The sequence below is a fragment of the Sclerotinia sclerotiorum genome, genomic scaffold, assembly GCF_000146945.2.
Source record: "Sclerotinia sclerotiorum 1980 UF-70 scaffold_9 genomic scaffold, whole genome shotgun sequence".
NCBI classification, from domain to species: domain Eukaryota; kingdom Fungi; phylum Ascomycota; class Leotiomycetes; order Helotiales; family Sclerotiniaceae; genus Sclerotinia; species Sclerotinia sclerotiorum.
In genome coordinates this window covers 558,357-584,837 of record NW_001820827.1, presented here as the reverse complement: position 1 = coordinate 584,837, position 26,481 = coordinate 558,357, and the positions used below count along the sequence as shown (strand labels likewise).

Genomic DNA, 26,481 nt, shown 5'->3' with positions numbered 1-26,481 from the left:
TCTTGGTATCGATACCTGATATAGCTAGTCTATCCGCGCTTATAACAAAATAATCTAATATGAAAAATTGTGCCGTAAAGCAAGAGCTTAGAGGAGGAGCGGAGTCTTCGCCAACAGCGATCCACGGATACGGCGGTGATAATATTATATACCTACAAACAAGTAAGCGATAGGATTTCCTCCAGGTTATCTGTGCCGTGCCTTTCCATGTGTTAGTTTTGACATGTCAGAAGATGAGATTGAGGGAGCACAAAGACATGGTAATGAATGTCGGCATGTACGGAGACATGGGAATATGTGAATTCGTATTTTGCTTTCGGGAGCACAGAGCTCCTTTTACCTGCATACCACCTCTCACATAGCACATATAACACGCAATAAAATCTTCAGCATCAATATGGCGATCTTCATATACCTGGTAGCTAAGGTAGGATTCACAGACGCACATACACGGAATGCGGACGCCATATATCGATATCGTACCAGCCGACATATACGGGATTATCACAATGTAACCATAGCTTTCTTGTCCCTAGACGTTATTTTTCAGCGCACTAAACCTCGGCTTCGGATTCCCTAAAAGAGTAGTAAATTACTCATTTATATGGCGGCGAGGGCCGGTTGGGCGTCGCTGACTCGCTCCATTTGTCGTAGTGCTGACCAATCGGGGTAGAAGCTTGTTTTGTCACGGATCCAGATGCATTGATATGAATTAGCATGGGCCTTTCAGTAAAGGACCGGCTGGGCGAGCAGGAGGAATTGAGATCTGACAATTTCTGACGATTGCTGACGTTGAAATTCTCCTCGTGCGAAGAGCTCTTGACGTCGTGAGCGGGATGCTTTCTGCATGTAATTCTCACCTTAACCTACCTCATGAGTCAAGCAAAACTCGAGAGCCAAAGGATGTGGTAGTTGTTAGTTTGTAGGTTTTTGATATTTTCATTTTTTCATTTTCAGTCTTTTTTCTCGGTATCAAGTTCAAGCTCAAGATTACCTACACACAAAATTGTATTCCTCCTCTTTTCCACACTTAATAATCCATATACCAGACATGTAATCACAGTTCCTCCCTTAATTCCATAACCAGTATGAAAGATTGCCTTTCCTATATTCCCATTGCCTGTGCCGAAAAATGAAACCCGCATCAATACCTCCGTCCAACTCCGTCCACAGGACGAGAGAAAGATTTTGGTGTTCTCCCAGACACTATCTTTAACTTATCATACATCAAGTATGATGGCATCAGATAGCGAACGGAAGATGTAGTGATGAACTACGATATGCCCTTCAATCCTTTCCCTACAAAATATCCGAAGCCCCTACCCAAATCCTCCAAGACATAAAACCAATCCCACATGTAAGATTCAATCATCCCGACTCGCAGGTATTGATCGATTTGCATTCGAGATAATGAGCCGATATCCAGTTTGATTTGGCAAAGAGTTCATCCATTCCGATAGAAGAAGTCGATCCAGGCTATCCTCGCTCCAAAACCCAAGCTCGACTAGCGAGAGTTGAGAAATGTCGCATTCTGATGATACCATCTAAACAATTTGTCCGTTTGTCCTCAAATCCATTGAAAAGAGACCCGGTATCTCGTCCATTGATTTTTATTCCAATCTGCGCTGCAGATGGTCTTCTTAGCTCCGCATATTTTCAGTCTCTATTTTCGTGAACTCATAAATCATATGCCTTGATCTTTTGTCCAAGCAAAATTCATAAGCATTCATGATTCATAAAGCATAAACAGAAACGAAAATGAAAGAACGAAGAAAAACCCGGTTTTCCCTTCCCCCCAAGACAAAACGTAAGATGATAATCTTGAACGTAAAAAGAAAAAAAAAACAATATATCCAGACGCGCCCGTGAAGCCCTGCATTGCTGCGTTATCCTCTTAATAAAGGTAATCTCTTTATGGGTAAAAAAAAATCTTGGAACTGTGCCAGAAAATGCTTCAAAATAACCCGCCTGTAGGTCCTGCCATATGCGTAGAAAGGAAAATTCGGAAACCGGTCTTGCGGTTTTGTGATGTCGTGTAAAGCAAACCCAAGCCTCGCCGCGCTAAAATAAACAGAAAATGAAAATGAATGATAAGAAAATTGGTATCCTATTATGTATTTGTGAGGAAAGGAGATTGTTGTTCTTGGTGATTATTAAGTAAGATTTGTTCCTAGAATATCATTTGTTCGCTCGATCGCTGATGAGGAGATGATGAAGATGTAAAAACGCCGTTAAGTGCCCTCGGAGGTATCAAATGCCGCTAAAGAAATATGCCGGTGCCATGTATGTATGTAATTTTGTTGTCTTGTACAAAGGCTTTGAGCCATAGTATTGTGTGCTGTATTGTCGCCTGCCCTAAATCCCCGGGCGAGTAGTAGGGGGATTATTCAAGGATCCAGGCCTTGGTTGTCACATCGTTGTGGCGTACTCCTGATATCGGTCCCATCCACCACCGAATCCACCGAATCCGCCATATCCCATACCAATACCGCAGTGTTGTTGTGCTAACATGCTTGGTAAGGGAAGCGCGGAAATTGGCGCACTCACTTGTGGTGTACTGTAGAAAAGGCCGCCGGTGGTGAATGGCTGGCTGTAAGATGGTGTGGGGGAAGGCAATTGAATCTCACTTAAGCCCACATTTGCCCACAAAGATTGAGTATCGGAAGAGGACATGGAAGATGTTGTACTTGGACTTGAAGGAAGCATCCTCCATGGGTCAACAGGAGCTGCTGTGGTTACTGGTATCGTGGGTTGCGACCACCAATTCATGCCAGCTGGTGAACTAGGCAACAAAGTAGGAGGTCTGACCACATCGACAACCCTTGGTGGTGGGGGAAGTAGAGGAAGGAAAAGTCCCATGATGTTGTTCTTGACTTCATCACTTTTACCGCATAACAATTCACCAGCTCCATCCTCTTCCAGTCCCTCTAAAGCAGAGACATGAGTTCTGTAGACGAACTTGTTGATAGCTTGAATGAAATCCTCGTGCATTTTCTTTACTTGCTGATCCTTCTCCGACCAGTTGTAGGTATTCGCCGCAATATCCAGGCAATGCACTTCCTTGTGATACTCGATCAGGGATTCTATCGTATCCGGAGTAAGTTTATAGGCAACCTCGTTTCTTAATACCATATCTACATGGACAACATAGGCTTCGATATGAATGAGTTGATAGTTGAACATGGCCTCAACTAATGGATTTGAGTCTTCGCGTCTTTGTTCCGGAGCTTTCGATAGCATCAAAGATCCAAGAGTCCATATCGCTGTTGAGGAAGATAATGTTTCTGTTAAGCATCTTTGGTGCTGGGGTACACTGTTGAGAGGACGTTTTATGCGATTTATACGCTTTAAGGTTTGTGTTAACCATGGCTCAACCTTTGAACTTAACACAACATTGACAGAGGAAGCTCTTGGTGCAAAAGCAGCTGCCGAAGCAGGAAGTAATTGAGGAGGCATTGAGGTAGAGTTCTATGGAAAATATTGGAGGCGGATATAGAGCGACGAGAGGGTATAAATTCGAGGACAAAGGTCAAGGGTATATGATGAGGCGGGAGGGTGACCTGACGTAGATATGGGAGCTAGAAAATCAGAACGTTGAGAATAGAATGAAGATAAATCTTTTGGCGGTCCCGAGACAAGGGATCTAGTTTGCGCGCCCTGGATAAGGAACGAAAAAGGTATGGACGAATGAGGATCGTAAAGAAGGGAAGGGTAAGATAAAAAGAGTTGAGGGTATGGTGGGGTTGTTATAAGAGGTCAACGATCAGCTTTTAGTTAAGCGGCGGAATCGGCTCGTAGGGATGAAGGGGGTTGAAGTAGACTTAAGTTAAGGTATGATGATAGATGGGAAAATCTTGAATTCCCTTAATAGTATCCGTAGGGTTTAAACTAGACGTAGCCACTTTCTTTCCGAAAGCTGCATCGAGTTTGGTAAGATGTGGGCGAAAGAAGCTAGGAGTAGATACTGGAAGTGGTAAAGTGTGGCAGAGAGGAGGGTGTTGAGTAGGTCTTGTATGTAGATTACACCAATGTCACCTCCTCCATTCCCCGTCTCCACTCACATGGTGAAAAAGCTCCGATAAAATGCCTCACCTCATTCGTTCGTCGAGATCGAAAGATTACGGGTCGGTGGGAACAAAAGATGCCTTTGAAGGGGCCCAGTCAATCCAGCAGTAGGGTGTGGTAGCCGTACCTTTCAATAGTGGCAGCAATGCAGCCAAAGCAGTAAAGCAGTAAAGCAGTAGAGTCACTAAAATGCAGCTGGGGGCAGTGCTGCATTAGACCTGCATAACACTAAATCGGTCCCTGGTATTTTTTGGCAAAGCAAACGGAAAGAAAAATGGCCACCTGCCTGCACAGTGATTAAAGCTTTGTCAAGCCTTGTCCAGCCTGCGCTTGTCAACCCAAAAACTGACCAAAGTTGACTTGTAGTGAGTTTTCTCTTACCCACTTTCAGTGACCACCGACTGCAGCTGAAAAGGTGCAACAATCTTGCATTTTTACTTCCCGGTATCGTGGAGCAGATGCCATTTGGCCACTAACAATCATCTCATTCATCTCATATAGGGAAGAATCATTCATGCATGCATGCACGGCCGTACCACAGCCTACAAACACCGGAGGACAACGAAGGACAACAAAATATGATGAATTGAAGAATGATCATAATGGTCATGATGGTATTATGACATCGACATTTGCCGAGGGTGTAACATTGGAGATATACTGGTTGATCATCTGAAAAGTATGTTCTTGGAAAAAAAGGAAATGGATAATGCGAATATTTCTCTGTAGCATCGTTCATATTTTGTCATTTGTGCTTGGATAGGTAGTTAGTTTCCGTCGTCCCGTTTTTGGGTGCCGCTTTTCAAAGTTGGTTTTTGGTTGATAGGGAATGAAAGTTTAGGTTTAAATTTTACGGAGATGCGGACATAATCATCTTTTAGCACGAAAGTATAATATATGGGAAGTGTACAGTCTATACTTGATCTATCTAGTAAGGTGTATTGTAATAATGTCAAGCCCGAGTTATCGATTAGTTATCAAACATTCGTACCAATCAGATGGCGAAAGAAGATAATTCAATAAAATTGCAATGATAAAATCTTCCTCAAAACCATCTATCTATCCCAATAATCATTTCATCTCTACTCGGTACCAGTTTTATGATGTCCCTACTATGATCAAGTATCATTGCTTGTGTACAAAGGTTATTTTTCCATACTCATAAAGGGTATAGTTGGGTTTGAATTCTTGAAATGACTGAAGATCTCTTTTCGACTGCATTATCGTCATGGGTGGAATGAATTGGCTTTTTTTTTCTCTCTCGGCTCATTTGCAATGAATGCTACCTTACTCATTTACTACCCCTAAATACTACCTACTCAAGTTAAGCCATGTCCCAATATGTATAATTCTCCATATTAGAACACCGGCGTTATTTTGACTCAGACCTACCCGAAATCACCAATATCCATCTGGCCTCAACTTCGGCCGGCGATGAAAAGATGACTTGCATCAAGCATCAAGCCCAAACCTGCATCTCCACACAGCAACAGCACAGAATGATGCATACGCACATTCAGCGCATACAGAAAGGCAGAATGTTGATAATCGAGAGGTTGCGTCAACAATGTGAAACAGCAGAGCAGAATTTTACACAGAGTTCGTTTAATAGGAAGAATTTGCTAGTCAATCAATCTCATGCATCTCCATAATATACTTAGGTATTGGAGATTAAGAGACCTTGCTGAAGCCTCATCATGACTTATGGATCTCCAAGTCTCAGACTGAAGGGACGGATGGCCGGATATTGAACCTATCTCATCGATAACATAGCCAGGTATACGCCAAAATTGGAATCTCCTGCATGAATCGATTTCGAAGTTCCAGAACTCTCTCTCCTGACATATTATTTTCTTCGTGCGAACCATGGGACGAAGTCGAACAAATCAAGCAGCGAGAGACACCACTCTTCCAGGGTACCCCGATTCCGATGGGCGAATGCATTTCTTGGTGGGTGGACTTGTGGATGGGTAAAATTTCTTACATTTTACTAGACTGAGTCGTCATCGTTGAATCTGAGCCTGTAGATGATATTTATCTGAAATGGCCATCCTGGTTGAAAAAGTAGTGTCGCTGTCAAAAGGTCGTTTCCGAGCTCTGATTCGCACAAGCCAGCTTTGGAGCCGGTGCAAATCCTGCCAACCACAATCGTCTATACTTGCTGTTCCACCGGCCATGCACCTACAACGATATCGCTCTGGGGCGAGGGGGGAGTTAGAATAAGTCAGTGTATCCGTTGGAAAGGTTATTTATTACTCGAGTATTCCTTTACAGGCACAGGTATAAGGGCACTAGGAGCACTAGGCAGTAGGAGCACATCGTACCAATGGAGGTGCATAGAAACAGGTTCCTGCGATGCAATTTCAGGGTCTATCTGTACTGGCAATGACCCTCACGACCCTCACGACCTCACAAGCATGAACCTCGGAGAAGCACAGTTACAGTTACAGTTTCAGTCACAGTCATTGAGCATATCTCGGTGTACGCCTTTTTTAGCCTATGCGATAGGATGTAACGAAGTGTGGCGACGTTGAACATTTTGAATTATATCCACATATGTATGTACCTTTCTTTTTTTCCGAAGGTTTGGGCTTTGCATTTCTATAATTAGGTACTAGAGACTGCCCAATTAGTAATAGAATACGATACTTACTGTTTGACCAATGACCATTGACTTATAATTTTTATTTTTTTTTGCACCGCCACAAGAGATTTTGACCTCCACCACTCTCTCCATCTTGCTGCTTTTGAATCATAAATGATAGATGATAATCAACGGGCTTGCCCGAGCAGGGCTGGCTATACCATACCTACCTAGGTAAACGGGCCTAGTATCCGGCACTGAAAATTGCCGTCGTACGACTCACCGCAAAAGGAAAAGAAAACATCCAAAACTTGCACTGCACCACACAATAATCTAATCCGCCCGCATCCATCCTTTGAACCTCGGATTTATCACAAGCCTAACTAATGTCAATATCAGTACCTAATTCAACGAGACCAAATATCACATTCCTTCATTCTCGTGACTTTCATTCGACTTCAACGTCAGAAGGATTCCAATGCGGAGAATCTGTGAAGGGCATGATGATCACAAGGTCACCAAGAAATGAGAAAACTCTTTCCGTACCTGAGAGCATCTTACGGTGAGCAAATATTCCCAGTTTTTCGACGTATTATATGCATATTCCATCTGTCCTTGCCCGCATCGAAGCGCTTTTAAACATGTTCATCTTGATGCCCGAGAGCCCTCACTCTATTTCGTACATAACAAGGAATACAACAAGGTAAGGGTAACAAAGCAACAGGTGACTCTACATGCGCGCTTAGATACCTGCACTTGATGGCACGGGAAAGAGGGTACAAACGCAGTGTGACGCATGACATCGGCTTTTCCATTATCTGGTATTCGGGAAAGCACGTTGCGGGATTCGCCCAGAAGGTATTTTTCATTCGGATCGACCATACGATTTTGGCGCCGTGCCCTTGTCCTCTTTGCCCATCCACGCTTTATCCACATGAGATCTATCATATCGTCCGAGGTTTTCATATCTCGAACTACCGCTTTCAAACATATCGAATGTTAGATGGATATATGTTTCAGATTTCATGGTGAAAAATGCGATGCACCTATCAATGATATCCAATCGGACATGCATGGCGATGTCAGATTTCCAAATATGTTTCTAAATGTGACATAACCATATGGATGAACACAATAACCATGAAAATTCAATGACCCCGGGATTATCGATGGGTTATCAGATCAAGATAGCAAATTCAGTATCTTAGTCAGTGGATCCCTAGAAAATATACCGCCGATAGACAAGAGGATTTACGAGTACAGGTATAACGCCATCAACGTGGCATAGGTAGGTATCCTAGAACAGCTGAACACCAAAGCGGGATCATCTGCAATGTTTCTCTATTTGCTAGACAGTCAAGGCCAGCAAGAGAGGCGAACACTCAATTGAGGCAATACAGTACGCATAAAGCCGTTCGTAATCGCAAGTCGGGAACAGACAATCTTCATCACGGACGACAGGTTGAACGATGCTCTCTCTCTCTTCTCTACGGAGTACAGCTGTCAGCCGCTTTGTGGCAGTGCAACACCACGTCAATCGATAACTTGAAGTTTTTGGTTCATCATTCTCCAAACAAATATTTCTTCACAAATTTAATTAACTAAGAATATTTGCCTCGGTCTTTCGTATGGATATCATTGCTTGATGAACATCGCCACGATAGTTTGAGGTTGACGACGCTTCAGAAGTTGGTACAATTATATATAGTACATTCTCCGTATATACAGGATGCTGCATTACTGCATTTATCATAGTGTACTTCGTATTTTGTGGGGTGAATTTGCCTCTGAAAATTTGCGAAATTGGCCCTACCTACATTATACCCTACATTAGGTAATAATAGATACTCCATACCGCCTTCCAATAATTGACGACGACCCAATTCCAAGACCCGAGTACTCCGTCCTGAAGTGCATGCTCCATACATATCATATCAAAATGTGAGCCCAAATCTTCAAGCAATCACGTTCATAATGTTCAAGTGACCATTTCGTGACCCAAGCTTCAGCTGCAATCCTTCATGCAGTCATCCTTCCTTTAACATCTCGTGCTTGATTTCTCATTTTGGCCATGCTTTTTAGATGGATGTGTCAGCATCAATCAGCTTTTTTTTTTTTGCAATGGTTGAAAGCCGGCTTGCATTAATAAGTTAATTCATCTCATGATATGATATTACCTATTTATATACCTACCTGGGTATGCTTTGATAAGAAATAGCCTTGTTTATTTCAGCCTTGTCCATTGAACCAATAAGATCATCTCTTCTTATGCATGTGGGTCTCTGAATGAGGTAATTAAATGGTGTAGAGGAACCTGTCCTGTGTATTCGTGAGTACGAAGCATGTGCGTAAATGAATACCCCTCATTCGTAAATCATCTCCCCTCATCTTTTCCTCGTGAGCACCTTCCATATTCATCTTCGAAATCATACCTTCCTTACCAGCATCGATATTCATCGGTGGGACAAGGAAAAGTACAGTACCTTGCATTAATATTCACATCGGTCTGATTCATCCATCTTATCAAATCAGATCTCATCCGATTTAGCCATCAGATATCTCCACAGTAGTATACCGTAGTAGTACAGAAAAATCCATTAAGAATCATGCAACGCGTCCGCAGGCTCTCCGGGGCCTTCCTCCACGCAGTCGGCAATGTATTCTCCGAACCTCATCCCCTTACCGATGTCTCCCTTAGTCCCGCCCAAGCGGACGCTCTCATCAAATACCAACGTCATCTCCCACATCCCATGTATCTTGGCGAGCGGGCATTTTTCGTAACCGAAATTGTCGATACCGAAACCTCGAGTGTTGAAGTTCAAAAAGCTCTCATTGAACACGATATCATTCTAGAAGCACCCGCTACTTCTGCACCGGGTCTACTGGCTCCCAGATATAGCATGGAAGATGAAATTCCTGTCAAAACAGCAGCTATTACTAAGAATTTTCCTCAGCAACTTGCTGCTACGGATCTTTCGTTAAGTAGTCAGAAATTAGTGGTGGCGCTTTTGTGTTTTTGGTTGGAGGAATGGAAGAGGTGGTCTCGATTGGAGAGGGAAGAGAGAGATCTTACGGAACAGATTGAAGTTGCTAGACGCGTGGATAATACAAGGGCGATTGGATTTTTTTCTCCACAATTGGTTAAAGTGCAGAGGAAGAAGAGATTGTTGTGGAGTGAACGAGAGGAAAATAGGGAAATAGTGGGAAGTTCGACTAGTAATGTAGGATTATCGGGTTCGAGTGGAATTAGAGATCGTGGGGAGAATCTTGTGTCTGATGCTGCCAGTGAGCAGTTGCCGAGTTATGGCGATTCGACTAATTCCATTCAGATTGCTACTGGGGGTGCAGCGAGGGTGAATAGTGGTGGCGTGGATGAGTTGCCTGGTTATGAGGATTGGACTTCCGAACGTGGTGTTGGTGTTAATGATGGTGGTGTTGTTAATAATGATGGTGTTGAGCAGTCTCATGAGGATATTGCGATTGAGGAGTCGCAATCGCGGGGTAGTAATGATGGTAATAAATTACCGAGTTAGCGGAGTTTATGAAGTTTTACAGTATTAAGATCTTGTTTATATAGAGTTGGGATATCTCTATAATATGCCATCATCTTCATCATCCTCACCCCCATCATCATAAGGACAGGAGTTAAGAATCACCAACAAGCTAGATTTCATATATGGTATCTATCTCTATAAATATCTAAAGACAATACAATACATCGATCATTACAACTTTACTCAGAGTTAGAGCCGGAAAAACATTCTTTCTGGCATCAGAAGCTCAAGAATCAAACTTGGACTCGGCACTGGCATAGGATAGTATGAGATGAATATAATTCCTTCCTATCTCCTATCTCCTGTCTCCTTGATATCTTCTACAGACAGCAAAGTATTTAAGTATGATTACTACTATTGATATCGCTATTGCTAGTAGATTGAGATAATTAAATATACGACAAATTGCTTTTACACCGCGACATATCCTCCTTAAATAGAGTAGGGGGTTTATATACAATTGGCGGTAATCAAGCATAGAAAGTGATTGCAACACTACACAACAATAAAACTCAAAATGCTTTCTAGGGTATATAATAGAACTACGAGACCGTGGGATCAGGGATCTAGAATTACCTATAAAAGATTCTTTTTGTTCTTTGTGGTTTTTGGATCTTTTATAGATAGTATATTATTGTGAGTTCCTTAACACATTTCTATACCCCTAGGGAGGTCTTCTAGATGTAAAATTAATATTACTACTACTGTCATAGAACGTTAATTAAATTATTTTTATATTATTAAAATTATGATTATTTTTACTCTTATATTATTTAAATTTTATAGTATAGATTCTATTTTCTTTTTATAATCTCAGTCGTGGTGCTTGCCCCCCCGAGTTTAGCGGCCGCCGCATCAGGCAACGTGCGGGCATGAGCCCAGCCGCCGCTTTCAACATCTATAAGAATCGCGCTCCTCTCTCCTCAATCTTCTGTCTCTTTAGTTCTCTTCCAACACCTTCTTGTTCGGTCATTCAGACTTGACTTGCGTTGTAAGTCCCTTCCCATACCGCCCCACATCGAATCTTCACTTACATCGGTCTTGCCGCAGCTGAAAAACGTCGACGGCATTACCCATCTCAAATCACAAATCTCGATTTACTACCTTGAACTCGATGCCCTTTGGTTGTTATGATGATGATCAATCAACTGACTCGCATTCTACTGGCCGAGTTACGAAGGAGACGGTAGTTCGGCTTTCCATTCTCACCAATGCATTGTTGCGATCACCACAACAATCACTTCAGTAAGCCCAACTGCAGTACTCTTACCCTGGGGCCTGGTTGCTTTCACTACAATTTGGCCAATCAAAGAAATGCCTCATTATAGCATGGGGTGCTCCTGCTGTCTCACTGCGCCATGGATAGCTTATGTACTAAAGGAAGGATCATAGTAAGTTTCTGCACGGCGAAATAATGATATATATAGTCTGTCTGTGACTGGGGTTGATTTGTGATGAGAGCAACCCATATTTACCATACACTGCAATCTCCTGAGTATCGATGACGAAACGCTGGCGGTTCGAGACCTGGGTCGCTCCATAGGTATCTACAAGGGGACAGGTCGTATGACCTCGGAACAAGCTCTATTTAGAGCTGTGGTCATATCAGAAGGATGGACCTCATATTGAACTGGGAAGGATCATCAGCTCAATATCCTGCTACTGAAAGGATATTGTATTGACGCCAGAGCGGATATACGATCATCTGGAGCTGCACAATCTCGTTTCTACAAAGGGAAGGTTCTATTTACATACTGTCACCGACGATCGCGAAATAACGCCGAGATTGATCAATTGTGAACATGCGGAGTGGGAATCTACAAGATAGGCGCATTCCACACTGAGAATGCAAGGTTAATGACGTTAGCCCGGCGACGTTAGGGACGCGTCTTGCGCGAAGGGGTCTGTGTCGGGACCGAGGTGTTTGTATGTTGAGAGTGCGCGGAAGCTTGTAGAGGGCAACTCTCCTAGCTATCAGGATCAAGCTACCATTGCGAATTCGACAAATATTGATTTCTCGGAATGGCAATCAACCAAACAATTTTAATGGCACGAGTCAAAGTACACGCCGAGGCTCACGACGAAGTCCAATTTACCTTCTTACCCATTGCATTCTCCCTCGACCATACTCCCGATAGCACTGGTGACAAGTGGGCTTGTCTTGGTCTTTCCTGGCCCCTCACTATGCATTGCCCAATCGCAAAAATGCCTCACAATAGTGATGTACCTGCTTGGTTGCTCAGCCGTGTTGCGAATCGCCTCAGCGTAAAGCAAAAGAATCCGGGCAAGCTTTCCGCATTACAAGACGAGTGATATACGGTGTATGCCTTAACTTGGGCTGATTTATGATGAGATAGACTGATCACTATCATAGACCCTGCAGTCTATTGTGGACTTCAAACGGACGGCCAGAAGCTGCAAGCACTTGAACTGTATATTGGCGATCACAAGAGGCATGGCAGGAAATGGAAGTAGATTAAAGGCGCGATATACTTGATCCTTCTGCCGGAATATGGTTTGCTTGGAGCTATAGTCATTTCTGGAATGGGGCTATCCGCCGGTTATGACCCGCACGCTGGAGAGCTAAAAATCGCTGGCTGGGATGAGCGAGTGTATGAGATAAGGAGCGCTCGCGGAAAGTTGTAGAGAATACATTCTAATAGATATCCTACCTATAGGAGAAACATATTTAAACTCTGTTTCCCTCCATTTCTGCTTCATTTTTCTTTATTCCTCATCAGAGCACTCATCAGAGCAGAGAGCTTCCAAAATATTATCAATCACTTTTATACTCTCAAAATGACTTCCTTTGAACCCATTTATTATACTTATGTGCCCACTGCTCCGCGTTCCAGGAGGGCAATCACTCAGAAGCATAGCTTTCCTGTCGAGGAGCAGCATATTGTGCCAGATCGAAGATTAATTGACGATACTCAGAGATCAAATGATGGTAATGATTCAGGCTCAGAACTTCAAGGTATACATGCCCAAAATAAGACCCTAAGATATTCTTTTTCCCTACTAATAATGATTGATGTTTTTCTATACAGAGAATAGTAATAAAGAAAACGTTGATAATGACTACAATACCGATCTCCCTACATCATATAGCATATCATAAATGAATACAGGAGAGGATTCAAGCTTGGAAAACAAAATTTGGGAGGATAAGATAGCTTCGCCAAGAATATATGATGACGATTCCTCATCAGTTGGAACAGTCCTTGATCCTCGTTTGTACCAGGAGACCTTGATAGAAGGATTACAAAAGGGTTATGATACTCAAGGTATGGATACTCTTGATTACGATAATAAAGCAATCTCCTGACTATATAAAGATACTCTAATGCTGTAAGACAATAAATCAAATTCAGATGAGCAAGATAATTTCTCAACAGGTGGCTCCCATTCTCCTTCTGTGAATTACTCAATCGAGCCATCGCATCCTTTGACTATTCGCGATCAAGATCAGAGCGATTCCAGCTACAGTGACCCTGAAGAGCTTGAGCATGGATCTTCACCATACTTCCTTCAGCAGCACGGGGACATAGCTGTAGGGTCGATAAAGGAGGGGGAAAATAATGAGTAACAGGGATGCAGAAAGCGGCGATATCTATCCGAAACTGAGATTGACAGAGATAGTGAGAGTGACGACAATACACGACCTGCAAAACAGCGAAGAACTCGGTCACTTCCTATTGACAATGAGCAAACCTCATCCCGACAAAATGGTGCAGAAGGTCATCCCTGGCCACTTCCTATCATCGGTCCATCCTCCATTGCTCCATCTACCATGATCGACTCCTCCACATCGAAATTTGGTGGGCATTCACCAGCGGCCAGCGATGGTAATCACTGCTATTCACCATCATCCCCTGTGAACCCCACATGTGCAGAGCCGGCGACCACTACCGAGTATCGAGAATGGCCGTTTCAAGGTTTTCTAAAACGTACCATAATTGGGAACGATACCACACACTCTCGAATTCCAGTTGCAACATGTACCGGAGCATCTGCATCTGCCTTTTATTGCAGAAACATTAGGTGCTGATACATTTTCGCAGACCCAGAGCTCTTGTAGTATTCTACATTCCGAAGTACGTTCAGCAGGACCTAAAGGGAAGCGCGTTTGGTGGGAGGCAGATGAGCACGAGACGATAGTAAGGACGAAAAAGGACGGTTGTTCTTGGGAGGAAATTCATGACACCCTCCCGCATAGAATGCAAGTAGCGATTCAGGTACAGTATTCTACAAAACTCAAAAGGTGATCACAACATAAAAGCAACTTTTTAATGGAATTTCTAATTGGGGGGGAATTTTTAAATTGTATAACATGAATGAGTACGATGTCAACCTCTACCACAACCTATTCTTCCTGCTTGACCATTCCTTTTATTGCAATCTCTACTCAACTTGGTGCTCAACTACCCAGGCTTGCCTACTCAGCCAACAAAGAAAGTATTCAAATCTTCTCTTCCTATCCCAATCCAAGCCCATTTTATTCCTCTCCACGTTGATTTGAATGTCTCAGCTCCCAAAGCCTAACAACACATTAGATAAGTGATAAATTAGGATTTTCCTACTATACCTTCTTCCTTTTGCCTTTGCCTCCGCCTTTTCTTTCAATCTCTTCTCTTCCCTTTGCCTTGCCTCATTTTCGTATTGACGATTCAATTGAAGGTCACGCAGTAAGCCCCTCGCATTTCCTATGTTAGTACTCCTAGCAAATTCTGTTTCATCGATTATAGCTTGCTCCAAATCAATAACCATTATTCGATCTCCAACATCCATAGCATTATCCAACTTTGTATCCCCATGAATTACTCCGTAACTAGTTAATGCTGTGTAAACTTCTTCTAGTTTTCTCTCAAATTCTGCGTCCTCTCCATGTTCCATTGTAATATCGAATAATCTTCGGCCAATAATTTCTGATAGGACCAAAGCAGGTGTTGACCTCCTGGGATCTTGGCAGCATATGCATATATAGTACATATGCATATAAGGAGCAAACAAAACTCAACTTTTAATTCATTCTTTCCTTTTTGGTATACTGTTTGTTTGCTTTCAATATTTTGATTTCAAAGCACTTTAATTCCGAAGGCCGAATACCCAACCTATTCCTTCATTTTTTTGAATATATGCTCGCAGCTTAACTGCTTAGCTAGAGAATAAGTCAATTCAATCTGATGCTCTTTCTAGTCTCAAGAAACCCAACAGCAGGCGATTCATCGTATATAGCTTCTCCATAGAAATAGGGTATGAATCTTCCTTGAAGAGGTTGAAGGCGACGGTAGATGCGTTTTTCAACCTCAAACTCATCATCCCAATTAGGCTTGCATTTTTTGAGGATGACTGTAGGTGGTAGAAACCATTCAGGATGGGAAATTTTGAGACATGGATAGAAGTTGAAAATTTTTTCAAATATAAATCGAATAAATGGAATTGGAATATAATCGAGGATAGATGGTTTTTTGATCTTGAGTCGGTAAACAGTCCGTTGTGGATCAATTCGTTCAGCGATAGTTGCGACAACCAATCTGTGATTATGATTTGCGGCGAGCTTCTGGGAAGAGGTCGAATGGTAGGTTTTTCATACAAAATTCTCTTAATCTTTCCCATTTATTCTATCTCTTATTCTTATCAAGTTCTTTTCCTTATATCCAAATTTTCAGACCACACTTTTCTCTTGCTCTTGAGACTTCCTGTCGAAATTCAGCTAATTGTCGATATAGAGTCGGTTACACCAGAAGAATGCCGGCAGATCATGGGCTATCGGGGAGATGTTTATGAACGATATTATATGCAAGCATTCATTGATACAGATTGCCAAGCTATTTACCTTGGATCTACACGACGAGAAGATCTAATTCGAGCTGTTAGCCGACTATCTCGTCACGAACGAGCCCCTTCAGACTTGACCGTTCAGACTTGACCGATGCGCAGAAGTTTGAGATTAGCCAAGATCCCGACATTCTTCAACTTATTCAGAAGCGTAAAGATTCTGTTCTGAACATCAAGTCACGCGGTTATCCCTCTATCAAAGTAGCTGCGGAAACGAGATGGTATAGAAAACATCAAGAAATACTGACCGAAATCAATAATTTGAAGAACCAAAAAAGCAAACAGTTGCTGGCTAAAACTATCAAGTAGTTTCACAAGACTGTTCATACTATCGAGGTCGATCGACAATTGCAAGGAATTCTTCCCGCCGATATCCTCACCCCTTCAACAATTGAGTACGAGCTTAAGGAGCAAGCTACTATAGCCAGATTGCTCTTCGAACCACATACAGGCCTTACAGAGGATCAGATCATTCAAAAGCGGATCGAGCTTGTTCAAAACTTAATCCAACTTTGCAAACGCCAAGAATCCCCTCGCCAATATCGAGCATCGAAATCCAAAGGACGGCCTCGAAAACATATCAACTCCCAAACCTTATCAGAAGACGCAGATTCGACATCTCTAATTGCTGATATAACAACAAGATCCCATAAACTTTCCAAGGTCTCTACATTATTTTGTGCCTTCTGCAAATGGAATGATAATGAAGCAGGGCCAGAGAACGAGAGTACAAATACCTTCGTATTGATAGTCTTAATCGATATATCAAAACTCAGCACCTTCAATCTCATACCGCTGATGAGGGATTTCACTATCCTTATCAAGGATGTTCAGCATTTTTAGGTAGTGCTATGTATTTCTTTAATCATACAGCATATCAACATAGATTGTCTCTTTGACATTGATCCGGAATGATGTAAACCGGTGTTAATGCTTGTTTTCGTTATCAAAATTACTGTTCACTATACCCCCAGTGCTAAAGTGCCTGCCGATCAAGTCACGAATCTTACGGTTTGGGTATAGTCATATAGTGATTGTGTTTGAAGCAATCAGCTCCCCGGCTGCAATCTTTATACGATGAGTCTATCGTCGAAGTCGAAGCCTTACTATTCTGGATTTATTGGTACAGTAGCTGATATACCAGTCTATGATAGGATATCAAGCAGAGCTCCTTAAACAACCTTCATTTTTATTCACCAACTTCTTGAAGTTCCTCTTGTCCAGTGTTACCAATTGCCGAATATCAAGAATGGCCTTTCAGATGCTTTCTTAAACGTACCAAAATTGGGCATGATACAACATATAATCTCGAGTTTCAGCTGCAAAATATCCTAGAGCCTCTTCATCTTCCCATTTTTTCCCAAGCATTGAATGTTGATATCTGATGAATTGACTTCCACAAAAACTTTCATTCCTTACAATATTTTACATTCCAAAGAACGCTTAGAAACGCTACAGGCTAAGAGGAAACGTGTTCTATAGGAATCGGAGGAATATTAAACGATAATCAGGATAAAACACGGTTGCTTTTGAGAGAAGATCCATAATGCACTTCCGCACTGGACTATAATGGCGATTCAGATGCAATACTCGACAAAACCCAAAAAGTAATTATGTTGGAAATTCATACACCAATCTTCTGGAACTTTTTATTATATCCATCATGCTCAAGATTTATTCGAAGTATATTATATATAGATTTCTCTCTCTCCTCTTTCATTAGTTTCAAATTTTAAGTAATAGAATCGATATATTTTTCACTACTATTGTTAAACAAAGGTTAAGCAAATATTTGAACAAGGCTAGTAATTTATTCAATATGATTAATCATTATGAAACTAACATTGACTTTTAATAAAATGATTAGAATAATAGTATTCTAAAATCATAGCATTCTACCATAATCAGAGATAAACTCTAATATATATGTATACAGTATATGATACAAAGCTGGGAACAGAATCGAATTTACATCTTTCTCTTTATGCTTTCAGATCTTCAATTCTAATAATGATTAGCTCGAAGCTGCATCAAATAAAATAATTCTTTATATTTCTTTGTACCAATAAAACTACCACATCACTACACTAGAACATACTGGAATCAAGGTGGCAAATAGAAAGTCTATATAATCATAGACTTCCCCCAACCTCTCTATTAAAGAGAGAAAAAAAAATAAAAGGATATCATATTCAAGACATAAATAAGTTAGTCAGTAATGGATATATTGAAACTGATTTTTACTTAGATAATATGAAATTTTCACTCAAATTTCAGAAGAAAAATGCCACCGGTGGAAAATGCCATGACTATAACTCCGTTACAAAAATATGTACTAGTTGGTCGATAGTCTGGAGGTAGCCAAAAAATATTTCGCACTTCTTCATCTAATCTTTCAGCTATCCAATGGTTTGACTTAAAGTACTGTTCAAAGGCTGAGGATACCTCTAAACCCGAATGAACCTCGAGCGTTTGAAGCGATTCGCCCGTGATCGTATCCCAGAGCCGGATCGTCTGATCGCCTGAGCCTGAAGCTACCTTTGTGCCATCTGGTGAGAAGGCAACTGAATTAACCCAATGCGTATGACCCTCGAGCGTTTGAAGCGATTCGCCCGTGATCGTATCCCAGAGCCGGATCGTCCGATCATAAGAGCCTGAAGCTACCTTTGTGCCATCTGGTGAGAAGGCAACTGAATTAACCCCACCCGTATGACCCTCGAGCGTTTGAAGCGATTCGCCCGTGATCGTATCCCAGAGCCGGATCGTCTGATCGCCTGAGCCTGAAGCTACCTTTGTGCCATCTGGTGAGAAGGCAACTGAATTAACCCAATGCGTATGACCCTCGAGCGTTTGAAGCGATTCGCCCGTGATCGTATCCCAGAGCCGGATCGTCTGATCGCCTGAGCCTGAAGCTACCTTTGTGCCATCTGGTGAGAAGGCAACTGAATTAACCCAATGCGAATGACCCTCGAGCGTTTGAAGCGATTCGCCCGTGATCGTATCCCAGAGCCGGATCGTCCGATCATAAGAGCCTGAAGCTACCTTTGTACCATCTGGTGAGAAGGCAACTGAATTAACCCAATCCGAATGACCCTCGAGCGTTTGGAGGGCGGCACTCCAATTTGATCGTGTCCTTGATATTTTATAAATCCAACTCGGGATACATTTTTGAAATGTTTTTCGAATAATACTATTCTCTGGAGCAAAGAAAAGAGCTGAGCAATAGATTTGAAGAGGAGCTTGTTCAATCCCTATTCGATTATAAAGGACGAAGCGTTTAGCGTCATGTATGAGAGTATAGAGTTCAGAACCTTTGTTAGCCTTTATTATCTATTAGCTGAATTCCTAAAAGAACTACCAAATAGTATTGACACACTGGAACATAAGACTCTAAAGAACTTATTGCGTTGATGCTCTCTGAAGTTTTCTCCATCAAGCTCATAACCTCCAGCCAATGTAGCAAATGATTTTTGAGGAATTCATAAATATTGCCGTTATCTTGAATGTGTTCTCTGTTTTGTTCAGGATCCCCATCTCTTAAATGGTTAATCCAGTAAATACAGGAATACCGTATAGAAGCTAATACATCGGGATCGGGCTGTTTGACTTTATCAATAGGAAAGCCGGGATAACCCAAACCGTATATATCGTGTTTTAGAGTTTTGCTCATAACTGTTATCGAATTTAGAAGTACTTTGTTATGAACTTTCCCAATTCCATCTGGAAATATTGTTCCAGCAACCTTTTTAGAAAGGAAATCCTGTGCTGACTGATGAACAAAGAATACACTCCTGTTACGAGAAACCAAAAAGGAACCACAAAGTTGTATTATTTCCTCTAGCGGAATCTCATTATTCATCTCCATCAGGGACATTAGTTCGTCAAGCGTAAGAGGCCGATATGCTATTACTACAATAGCCAGGATCTGAAGGCATAGCTGAGCCGCCTCAGTATCTTCCATACCTACTATCTGTTCCATCATACGATTATATAAAGGATCAAGTTCAGAAGGGTAATCTTGTAGCTTTGAATCCGTGAATAATCGAGCTTTTTCAAGATTTTGACAGACTAAAGCCACCCAAAGAAAAGTTCCATTTGCATGTTCTAGGAGATAACGTTCGATAGCATCCTTTGTCTCCGTTGTGTAATTTTTTGTTCTCGCAAGATATTTCACCTTCTCTCGGATATACCACCTGACAGCAGCAGATACTGATTCAGCATTCAACTCGAGACTGAGCCGGGTTTCCTGCTCGGTCTGTTGTAACTGCTCTTCGATTTCGGGCCAGTTCCGACTTGAGACAAGCCATTTAACACGAGAAGAAATGGATGAGCCCGAAACAATTAGGCGAAGCAATTGTGGCAGTTCTTTTTGGCATTCGTCAAGTGCATCAATAATCAAGATCGTCGGCTTCAAATTCTCATCATGCAAGATGTTCTTCAGAATATTAGAGAGCGCCACCCATGCATTAATACCTTCAAATAACTGCTTCCCTGGCACCTCATATTCGTTTTGTAAATGCCGAATGAGGGAAGGCTGTTCATCTAAGAGCATATAAATAAGGCCACGTAGGACGGAGATAGCACTATTAATAGTATCGATGTTGCTTTGGCAAAAGAAATAGGCTAAGGTGTAATTATTTGATGCCTGTATTTCGTCTATGATACCACATAACAACATAGTCTTGCCCTTGCCAGGATCTCCTCTCACCCATAGCAAGCGGTTGCTTTGGTCGTTGTACCATTGTTGGTATTCTGCGTTTTTGAAGATCCATTCGTATACCTTAAGGAGCAATCCTCCTTTCAGTTCCTCGATACGTTGCTTGTCCTTTCGTGGATCGGTAGTGAACAGATCAGTTAGGCAGCGCTTATCTGGGGAGGGAGGATTATCGGGATTACTCTCGATCTCCCTGTTGAGCCTCCTGAATGCTTTATCCTTTCCCTCACCATAGATAACTGGCATGGATACTCCAAAGATACCAAGCAAGCTATATGCTGCGTCTTCTTCTCTCGTCGAAATTCTGTTTTTCGCCCATTTCATTCTATCATCAACATTAAACTCCGATAAAGGAACTCCTTGGAGTGCTTCAATAGCAATTCCCGTGATCTCATGTATAATTAACTTCAGTGATTCCCTATCACCAAGCCTACAACAATCCCGTGAAAAGAACTCGATTGATATTGGAGCCAGGAGTTCTTGGAGCGTCCATCCTCTTGTAAACCATCGGCTGGCCCGAAAACGCCCTTCCCACACGCTTTGTGGTTGCTCTACACCATTTTGAACGACCTCTACATCTGATAAATAGACATAGCATTTTCTAGCCTTCTTATACCAGCGAAACATAGAGTTCAAAGATTCGCTCAACTCAGGGTCGCTCGTCTTTTTAATGCAACAAGTATCCACCCAGAAATAATCGATGTTGTCACAGGCAGCCTGTTTTCCGCAAAACTGGAGCTTCTCATAACCGGTTTTTGCTTTGCCATTACCTGAGTTTATATCTTCAAAATTGACTTCCTGTTCGTCACTTCCCCATGTATGTGAGAGAATTGCATAAGGAGGAATATTGTTATCTAATAGTGCTTTGGTGAGCCGATATCCGTCAGCATTATCGCACTCTAGCAAGCGCATTTTAGGATTTGGAGTATGCAAAGTTGAGAGACCAGCAGATAATGATAAAGTACACAGCAGGAATCAATATAGCGCTGATATCTTGAAGTTGCCCTTGATCACAGATTATCTCGAGAAATTTGTGTGACAACACAACTATTGTGAGGTGTCGAAGGTTATTACCTTTTGGAATGTGGGGTTATGCAGGTCAAGCTGACTCACGGCGAGGATGCTCCGACGTTACATTGTCTTTCTGGCTGTATTGCCGACTTTCTCGCCATCATATGTATTATTACGATGATCTACAACATAGCTAGGGAAAAGATACTCTCCATATTTTTTTTGGCACGGCTGTAAGCCGCAATGGTATTAGCTGGCTGAGAGGCTAATTTGTGTACAAGTGACCGTTCGGTAGCACTGATTGATTGATTGATTGATTAAGCTAACGTCTACACTGAGTCTATGACTATCTAAGACGGCTAGGAGCTTTGTAGGCTTCTAACAATAATAAATGGAGGGTAGCTGGCCTTATTCGACCGTAGCTAATACAGATTGGGGAGATTGAGAGCCTCAATCTTCTAATGTTTGAATGGGGGAAGTGAAAACTAATCCTAGGGAACCATGCCCGCCTTACAGATACTCTTCGTATATAATAAGGAAAATGACAAATGAAGTAAGTAAAATTCAAATTGGGGTGGTAAAACCTCACGATTGAGAATGAATTGACCAGATGGATAGACCGAATTGACCAAATTGACCAAATTGACCAGATGAATTGACCAAATCGACCAAATTGACCAAGGTGATCAGGTATTGGCTGAATTGACCAGAAGAATCGGCCAGATTGAGGATAATGGATGGTTTTAATGTTTGGGTGGGTGATAATTTAACTTTGCAAATTTGCAAAGTTGGTAATATGGGTTGTAAAGGGGTTATTCTAACCCTTCGGCCCTTCAGGTTACCCTTTCTCTTTCATCTTGTTCTCCTATCTCTTCCTCTATTCTATTGAGATGCTATGATCTAGTGGCTATCCGCGTGGCTTCGATAAATTCGAGAGTTTTGGTGATTCCTGTTTTCGTATGAAGTAGATATTTTATAGTGAGTTAGGGATTGGGATTTTCCTTTTTGAGCAATCTTCTTACCGTATTGTATATGGAACAATTGGACAGAAGATGATCAAGAGATTCCTGTTCCCCGCATCTACAATTGTTGTTAGTGGAGATTCCGAATCGTTTAAGATAAGATTTGAAATATCCGTGTCCAATTTTGAGTTGGAATAGAGTACTAATGATACTTCTTTTGGTGTTTCCTGGAATTCCGATCTTCGAGCTGATTTTCCAAGGGTAATTTCTTGAATATGTTGACAATGGTTGATGAACATTGTTAGTATTGAGGATGGCTGTCCAGTTCTCGGATTTCATTCTTATTATATCCATTCCAATGGAGGCATAACTGGTTTCGTGGGATGAGGATGGTATTTTGGTCGCCTCTTTTGCAAGAGAAACAGCTAGCTCGTTTCCTTGTACAGATGTATGTCCGGGGACCTAATTGAGAGAGATTTCGGCTCCTTTATTTTGAATAGCTTCCGCAGCTTTTATAGCTTTGATTTGGCATGATTGACCAGGTGAATCGGAGGGGGTTTTCAGCCGGAATAATCCTGCTTGATTATCTAAGTATATCTTGAACTTGTTCCCTAGTTGGGCTATTGAATTTGTGTATTCAATCGTTTTAGTAACTCCTAGGAGCTCATTATTATAGACAAACTGATTTACGCCTATATTGATAGTCTCTTGATATGAAATTCCGCCATTTGGTAAGATGACCGCTATCCCGATCCCAACCCCTATTCCCTCTAGAGTGGATGAGGCATCGGTGTATATTGTAATGGTATTTTTGCACCTATATTTGAAAGCCAGATTGTGGATCATCGCAGCTTCTTCTTTTCCTAATTTGCTGATATTGACTCTATATGGAACTGTTGGTACGAGAAGGATACGGAAGACGTAGCACCCACGGATTACGTAGGTCCTGTATGTCTAATTGTATTCTGTCTAAAGAGCTAGCTACATATTGAAAGTAGTAAGTCTTATATAGACTTACTAAAAGAGCTAGTCTCTTTCGCGTTCGCTTAGTTCTTTATTACAGTAGTAATTAAATTGAAGTCATTCACTTCGTTCACACAGGAACTTCTTTCTTCCAAGGAGGGAAGTTTTTGACCTCCTGGGATCTTGGCAGCATATGCATATATATTGCATGATGCATATAAGGAGCAAACAAAACTCAACTTTTAATTCATTCTTTCCTTTTCGGTATACTGTTTGTTTGCTTTCAATATTTTGATTTCAAAGCACTTTAATTCCGAAGGCTGAAGACCTAACTGTGTGAACGAAGTGAATGACTTCAATTTAAATTACTACTGTAATAAAGAACTAAGCGAACGCGAAAGAGACTAGCTCTTTTAGTAAGTCTATATAAGACTTACTACTTTCAATATGTAGCTAGCTCTTTAGACAGAATACAATTAGACATACAGGACCTACGTAATCCGTGGGTGCTACGTCTTCCGTATCCTTCTCGTACCAACACTAACCTTATTCCTTCATTTTTTTTGAATATATACTCGCAGCTTAACTGCTTAGCTAGAGAATCAATCAATTCAATCTGATGCTCTTTCTGGTCTCAATAAACCCAATAGAAGTAGAAATGATGGATTCTTTCCAAAGTGAGGGGATCGAAGTCTTTCTGGATTGAATTTTTGATCTTTTCGAGTTGAGTAGGTTTCAATTGCTTTCTTCGAGGGGTTGCAACTACATCTTGATTCTCCTTTTCTGTAACCAGTTTTGTAGCTATTAAATTGATAGGATGAGAGGGCGAGATTTTCAATAATCTGAAGGCGTATTGTTTGATTCCAGCATTTAGCCGTACTTCTGGAGGGCACAATGCAGCTTCTATTTCCATTGGTTTTATTGGTGAGGTTTTGAATACTCCTAGGATTTTTCGAAGGGCGAGGTTTTGCAAGGATTGAAGGGTTTTCTTGATTTGGTTTTGCTCTTTCCACCATAAAATTGAACCGTAGTCAGCTATACTAGTGACGCATGCCATATAGAGCTGTCTCATTGCCTTGGGATTAAGGCCTTTTTCAGAATTAGCAAGTCTAGCCATTCGGTAGAATGAGGTTTTAGCCTGGGTAGCTCGGATTGTGACATGTTGTTTGAAACTGAGGCCAGGGTCGAACCATATGCCTAGCCATCTGACTAATGTTGAGGGTTGAATTATCTCCTCGTTCGGAAGCTTGATTGAGGCTGTCTTCGTATCTTTGGATGTAGAGAAGTGTATTAGTTCTGTCTTCGCTAGATCAAATTGAATAGCATTTTCTTTGCCCAGAGCATATATTTGTTTAGTTGCTCTTTCGAGGGAGATGATGTTGTTTTTCCAGGATGTTGAGAATGTAGTCAAAGCTATATCATCTATATGAGAGGTATTTGATCGAATTTGCTGAAAATAGATCTCGGATATAAATTAAGAAGAGGATTGGCGAAATAGGGCTGCCTTGGGGGATTCCGGTATTGATCAGTTTGAAGGTTTCAGTTTGGCCATCGAATGAGAGCTTGAGTAGCCTTTCCTTCAAAAAAGATGAGATCCAGGCGATTAGGCTGGTTGGGAGGTTTAGATTCTTGCAGATATCTAATAATCTGTTCATAGATACATGATCAAAGGCGCCTTTAACATCCAGGAAGAGAGTCGAGGTTTTTTCTTGGATCTTGAGTTACTTCCGATTTCGGTAGTGAGTAAGATTGCTGTATCGATGGCTGATTTCTTTTGTCTTCCACCCATTTGAGAGTAATGAAGTAATTGCGTAGTCTCCGCTAAGTAGCTAAGCCTTTGAGCCAGAATTCTTTCACTTATCTTGCCTAGGCAATTTAGTAAAGCGATAACTCTATAAGCTTTTGGGGCCGAGTAGTCTGGTTTCGAAGGTTTCTTACAGTGATAATATTATATTTGCAAATCTATGAGTCTTTTACAATATATCCAGTGAGACTACAAATATAAGTAAGAGTAACCGATTCTTACCATGCTTTCCCAGATACAAGATGTCAGTCTCAATATCCTTTGAGAAGGTTGCCCCCAGGCAAAAACAACCTTTCTACACCTATTATCCTGTTTGCTCCCTAAGCCTACCCGGTATCTCCATTGCCAGCTGCCTTGTATCCTATTGTAGACCGATACGCGCATCCATCCTCTCGAGCCGTATAGACAGTGTCATTGTCGCTGCCATTATACGCTACGCCCCGCGGCTTGTGCACCGTTTCGCGTTACCTTGCCAGATCTCTCTTGCACAACAAGGCCGATTGTATCTTGCAAGCTTTGCTGTGTCTTAACCCCTAGCCAGGCAACTAAAAATACAACGTTTCTAGCTCACTAACCAAAGCACAGCCTGCAAAGTCTATTTCCCCAATGTATAGTTTGTAATCGATAATGCGGAGGGTTGAGAACGTATCGGATATGTGTCTCATAAGGTGGCTTCTGCCAGAGCTCATCCGCTGCCGTGATGTCTGCCGAATGCTTCGCAGAAGAGTGAAACTTGCTAAAAGCATCCCCCTCGTTCGAGAGTTCCTCTGCCGCCATGATACCGCTCTTGTACATTCGTAGAGCAAAGTGCCAAAAGCGTCCCTCCATCCCTAATCCACCCATACCTCCGTTGGCCTCAATAAGACTCTATCACAACCTTTATACATTCTCGATTACTCCCCTTAACCACCTGTAAACTTCCAATCCGGTATACCCGCAGATTTTACGCATTGTTGGGTCGTGAAAATTCTGCACGCTAGCGC

The 26,481-nt window shown here is 41.7% G+C and overlaps 12 protein-coding genes across 12 annotated transcripts; 5 read left to right on the top strand and 7 right to left on the bottom strand.

The window, feature by feature from the left end:
• Window positions 1-186: 186 nt before the first annotated feature.
• On the bottom strand, window positions 187-1,053 carry SS1G_07159 (predicted protein; the record flags this gene model as incomplete). Its single annotated transcript, XM_001591663.1, has 3 exons — window positions 187-190; window positions 451-532; window positions 999-1,053. The coding sequence occupies 3 exons, from the start codon at window positions 1,051-1,053 to the stop codon at window positions 187-189; spliced, it is 141 nt and encodes a 46-aa protein (XP_001591713.1).
• Window positions 1,054-2,409: 1,356 nt separating this feature from the next.
• SS1G_07158 (hypothetical protein) lies at window positions 2,410-3,456 on the bottom strand (the record flags this gene model as incomplete). Its single annotated transcript, XM_001591662.1, has 1 exon — window positions 2,410-3,456. The coding sequence occupies one exon, from the start codon at window positions 3,454-3,456 to the stop codon at window positions 2,410-2,412; it is 1,047 nt and encodes a 348-aa protein (XP_001591712.1).
• A 2,761-nt stretch (window positions 3,457-6,217) lies between these two features.
• On the bottom strand, window positions 6,218-6,603 carry SS1G_07157 (predicted protein; the record flags this gene model as incomplete). Its single annotated transcript, XM_001591661.1, has 2 exons — window positions 6,218-6,262; window positions 6,514-6,603. The coding sequence occupies 2 exons, from the start codon at window positions 6,601-6,603 to the stop codon at window positions 6,218-6,220; spliced, it is 135 nt and encodes a 44-aa protein (XP_001591711.1).
• Window positions 6,604-9,255: 2,652 nt separating this feature from the next.
• Window positions 9,256-10,182, top strand: SS1G_07156 (predicted protein; the record flags this gene model as incomplete). Its single annotated transcript, XM_001591660.1, has 1 exon — window positions 9,256-10,182. The coding sequence occupies one exon, from the start codon at window positions 9,256-9,258 to the stop codon at window positions 10,180-10,182; it is 927 nt and encodes a 308-aa protein (XP_001591710.1).
• Window positions 10,183-12,225: 2,043 nt separating this feature from the next.
• On the top strand, window positions 12,226-12,516 carry SS1G_07155 (predicted protein; the record flags this gene model as incomplete). Its single annotated transcript, XM_001591659.1, has 1 exon — window positions 12,226-12,516. The coding sequence occupies one exon, from the start codon at window positions 12,226-12,228 to the stop codon at window positions 12,514-12,516; it is 291 nt and encodes a 96-aa protein (XP_001591709.1).
• A 486-nt stretch (window positions 12,517-13,002) lies between these two features.
• SS1G_07154 (predicted protein) lies at window positions 13,003-13,324 on the top strand (the record flags this gene model as incomplete). Its single annotated transcript, XM_001591658.1, has 2 exons — window positions 13,003-13,180; window positions 13,254-13,324. The coding sequence occupies 2 exons, from the start codon at window positions 13,003-13,005 to the stop codon at window positions 13,322-13,324; spliced, it is 249 nt and encodes an 82-aa protein (XP_001591708.1).
• Window positions 13,325-13,784: 460 nt separating this feature from the next.
• On the top strand, window positions 13,785-14,000 carry SS1G_07153 (predicted protein; the record flags this gene model as incomplete). Its single annotated transcript, XM_001591657.1, has 1 exon — window positions 13,785-14,000. One exon carries the CDS (start codon window positions 13,785-13,787, stop codon window positions 13,998-14,000), a length of 216 nt encoding a protein of 71 aa, XP_001591707.1.
• Window positions 14,001-14,701: 701 nt separating this feature from the next.
• On the bottom strand, window positions 14,702-15,099 carry SS1G_07152 (predicted protein; the record flags this gene model as incomplete). The annotated part of the gene is made up of 2 exons (XM_001591656.1): window positions 14,702-14,744; window positions 14,792-15,099. 2 exons carry the CDS (start codon window positions 15,097-15,099, stop codon window positions 14,702-14,704), a joined length of 351 nt encoding a protein of 116 aa, XP_001591706.1.
• Window positions 15,100-15,967: 868 nt separating this feature from the next.
• SS1G_07151 (predicted protein) lies at window positions 15,968-16,887 on the top strand (the record flags this gene model as incomplete). The annotated part of the gene is made up of 2 exons (XM_001591655.1): window positions 15,968-16,078; window positions 16,354-16,887. 2 exons carry the CDS (start codon window positions 15,968-15,970, stop codon window positions 16,885-16,887), a joined length of 645 nt encoding a protein of 214 aa, XP_001591705.1.
• A 3,038-nt stretch (window positions 16,888-19,925) lies between these two features.
• SS1G_07150 (hypothetical protein) lies at window positions 19,926-21,670 on the bottom strand (the record flags this gene model as incomplete). The annotated part of the gene is made up of 2 exons (XM_001591654.1): window positions 19,926-19,969; window positions 20,008-21,670. The coding sequence occupies 2 exons, from the start codon at window positions 21,668-21,670 to the stop codon at window positions 19,926-19,928; spliced, it is 1,707 nt and encodes a 568-aa protein (XP_001591704.1).
• Window positions 21,671-22,669: 999 nt separating this feature from the next.
• On the bottom strand, window positions 22,670-23,030 carry SS1G_07149 (predicted protein; the record flags this gene model as incomplete). The annotated part of the gene is made up of 2 exons (XM_001591653.1): window positions 22,670-22,718; window positions 22,792-23,030. The coding sequence occupies 2 exons, from the start codon at window positions 23,028-23,030 to the stop codon at window positions 22,670-22,672; spliced, it is 288 nt and encodes a 95-aa protein (XP_001591703.1).
• A 1,298-nt stretch (window positions 23,031-24,328) lies between these two features.
• Window positions 24,329-26,449, bottom strand: SS1G_07148 (hypothetical protein; the record flags this gene model as incomplete). The annotated part of the gene is made up of 6 exons (XM_001591652.1): window positions 24,329-25,116; window positions 25,420-25,627; window positions 25,721-25,757; window positions 25,829-25,931; window positions 26,074-26,365; window positions 26,396-26,449. The coding sequence occupies 6 exons, from the start codon at window positions 26,447-26,449 to the stop codon at window positions 24,329-24,331; spliced, it is 1,482 nt and encodes a 493-aa protein (XP_001591702.1).
• Window positions 26,450-26,481: the final 32 nt, after the last annotated feature.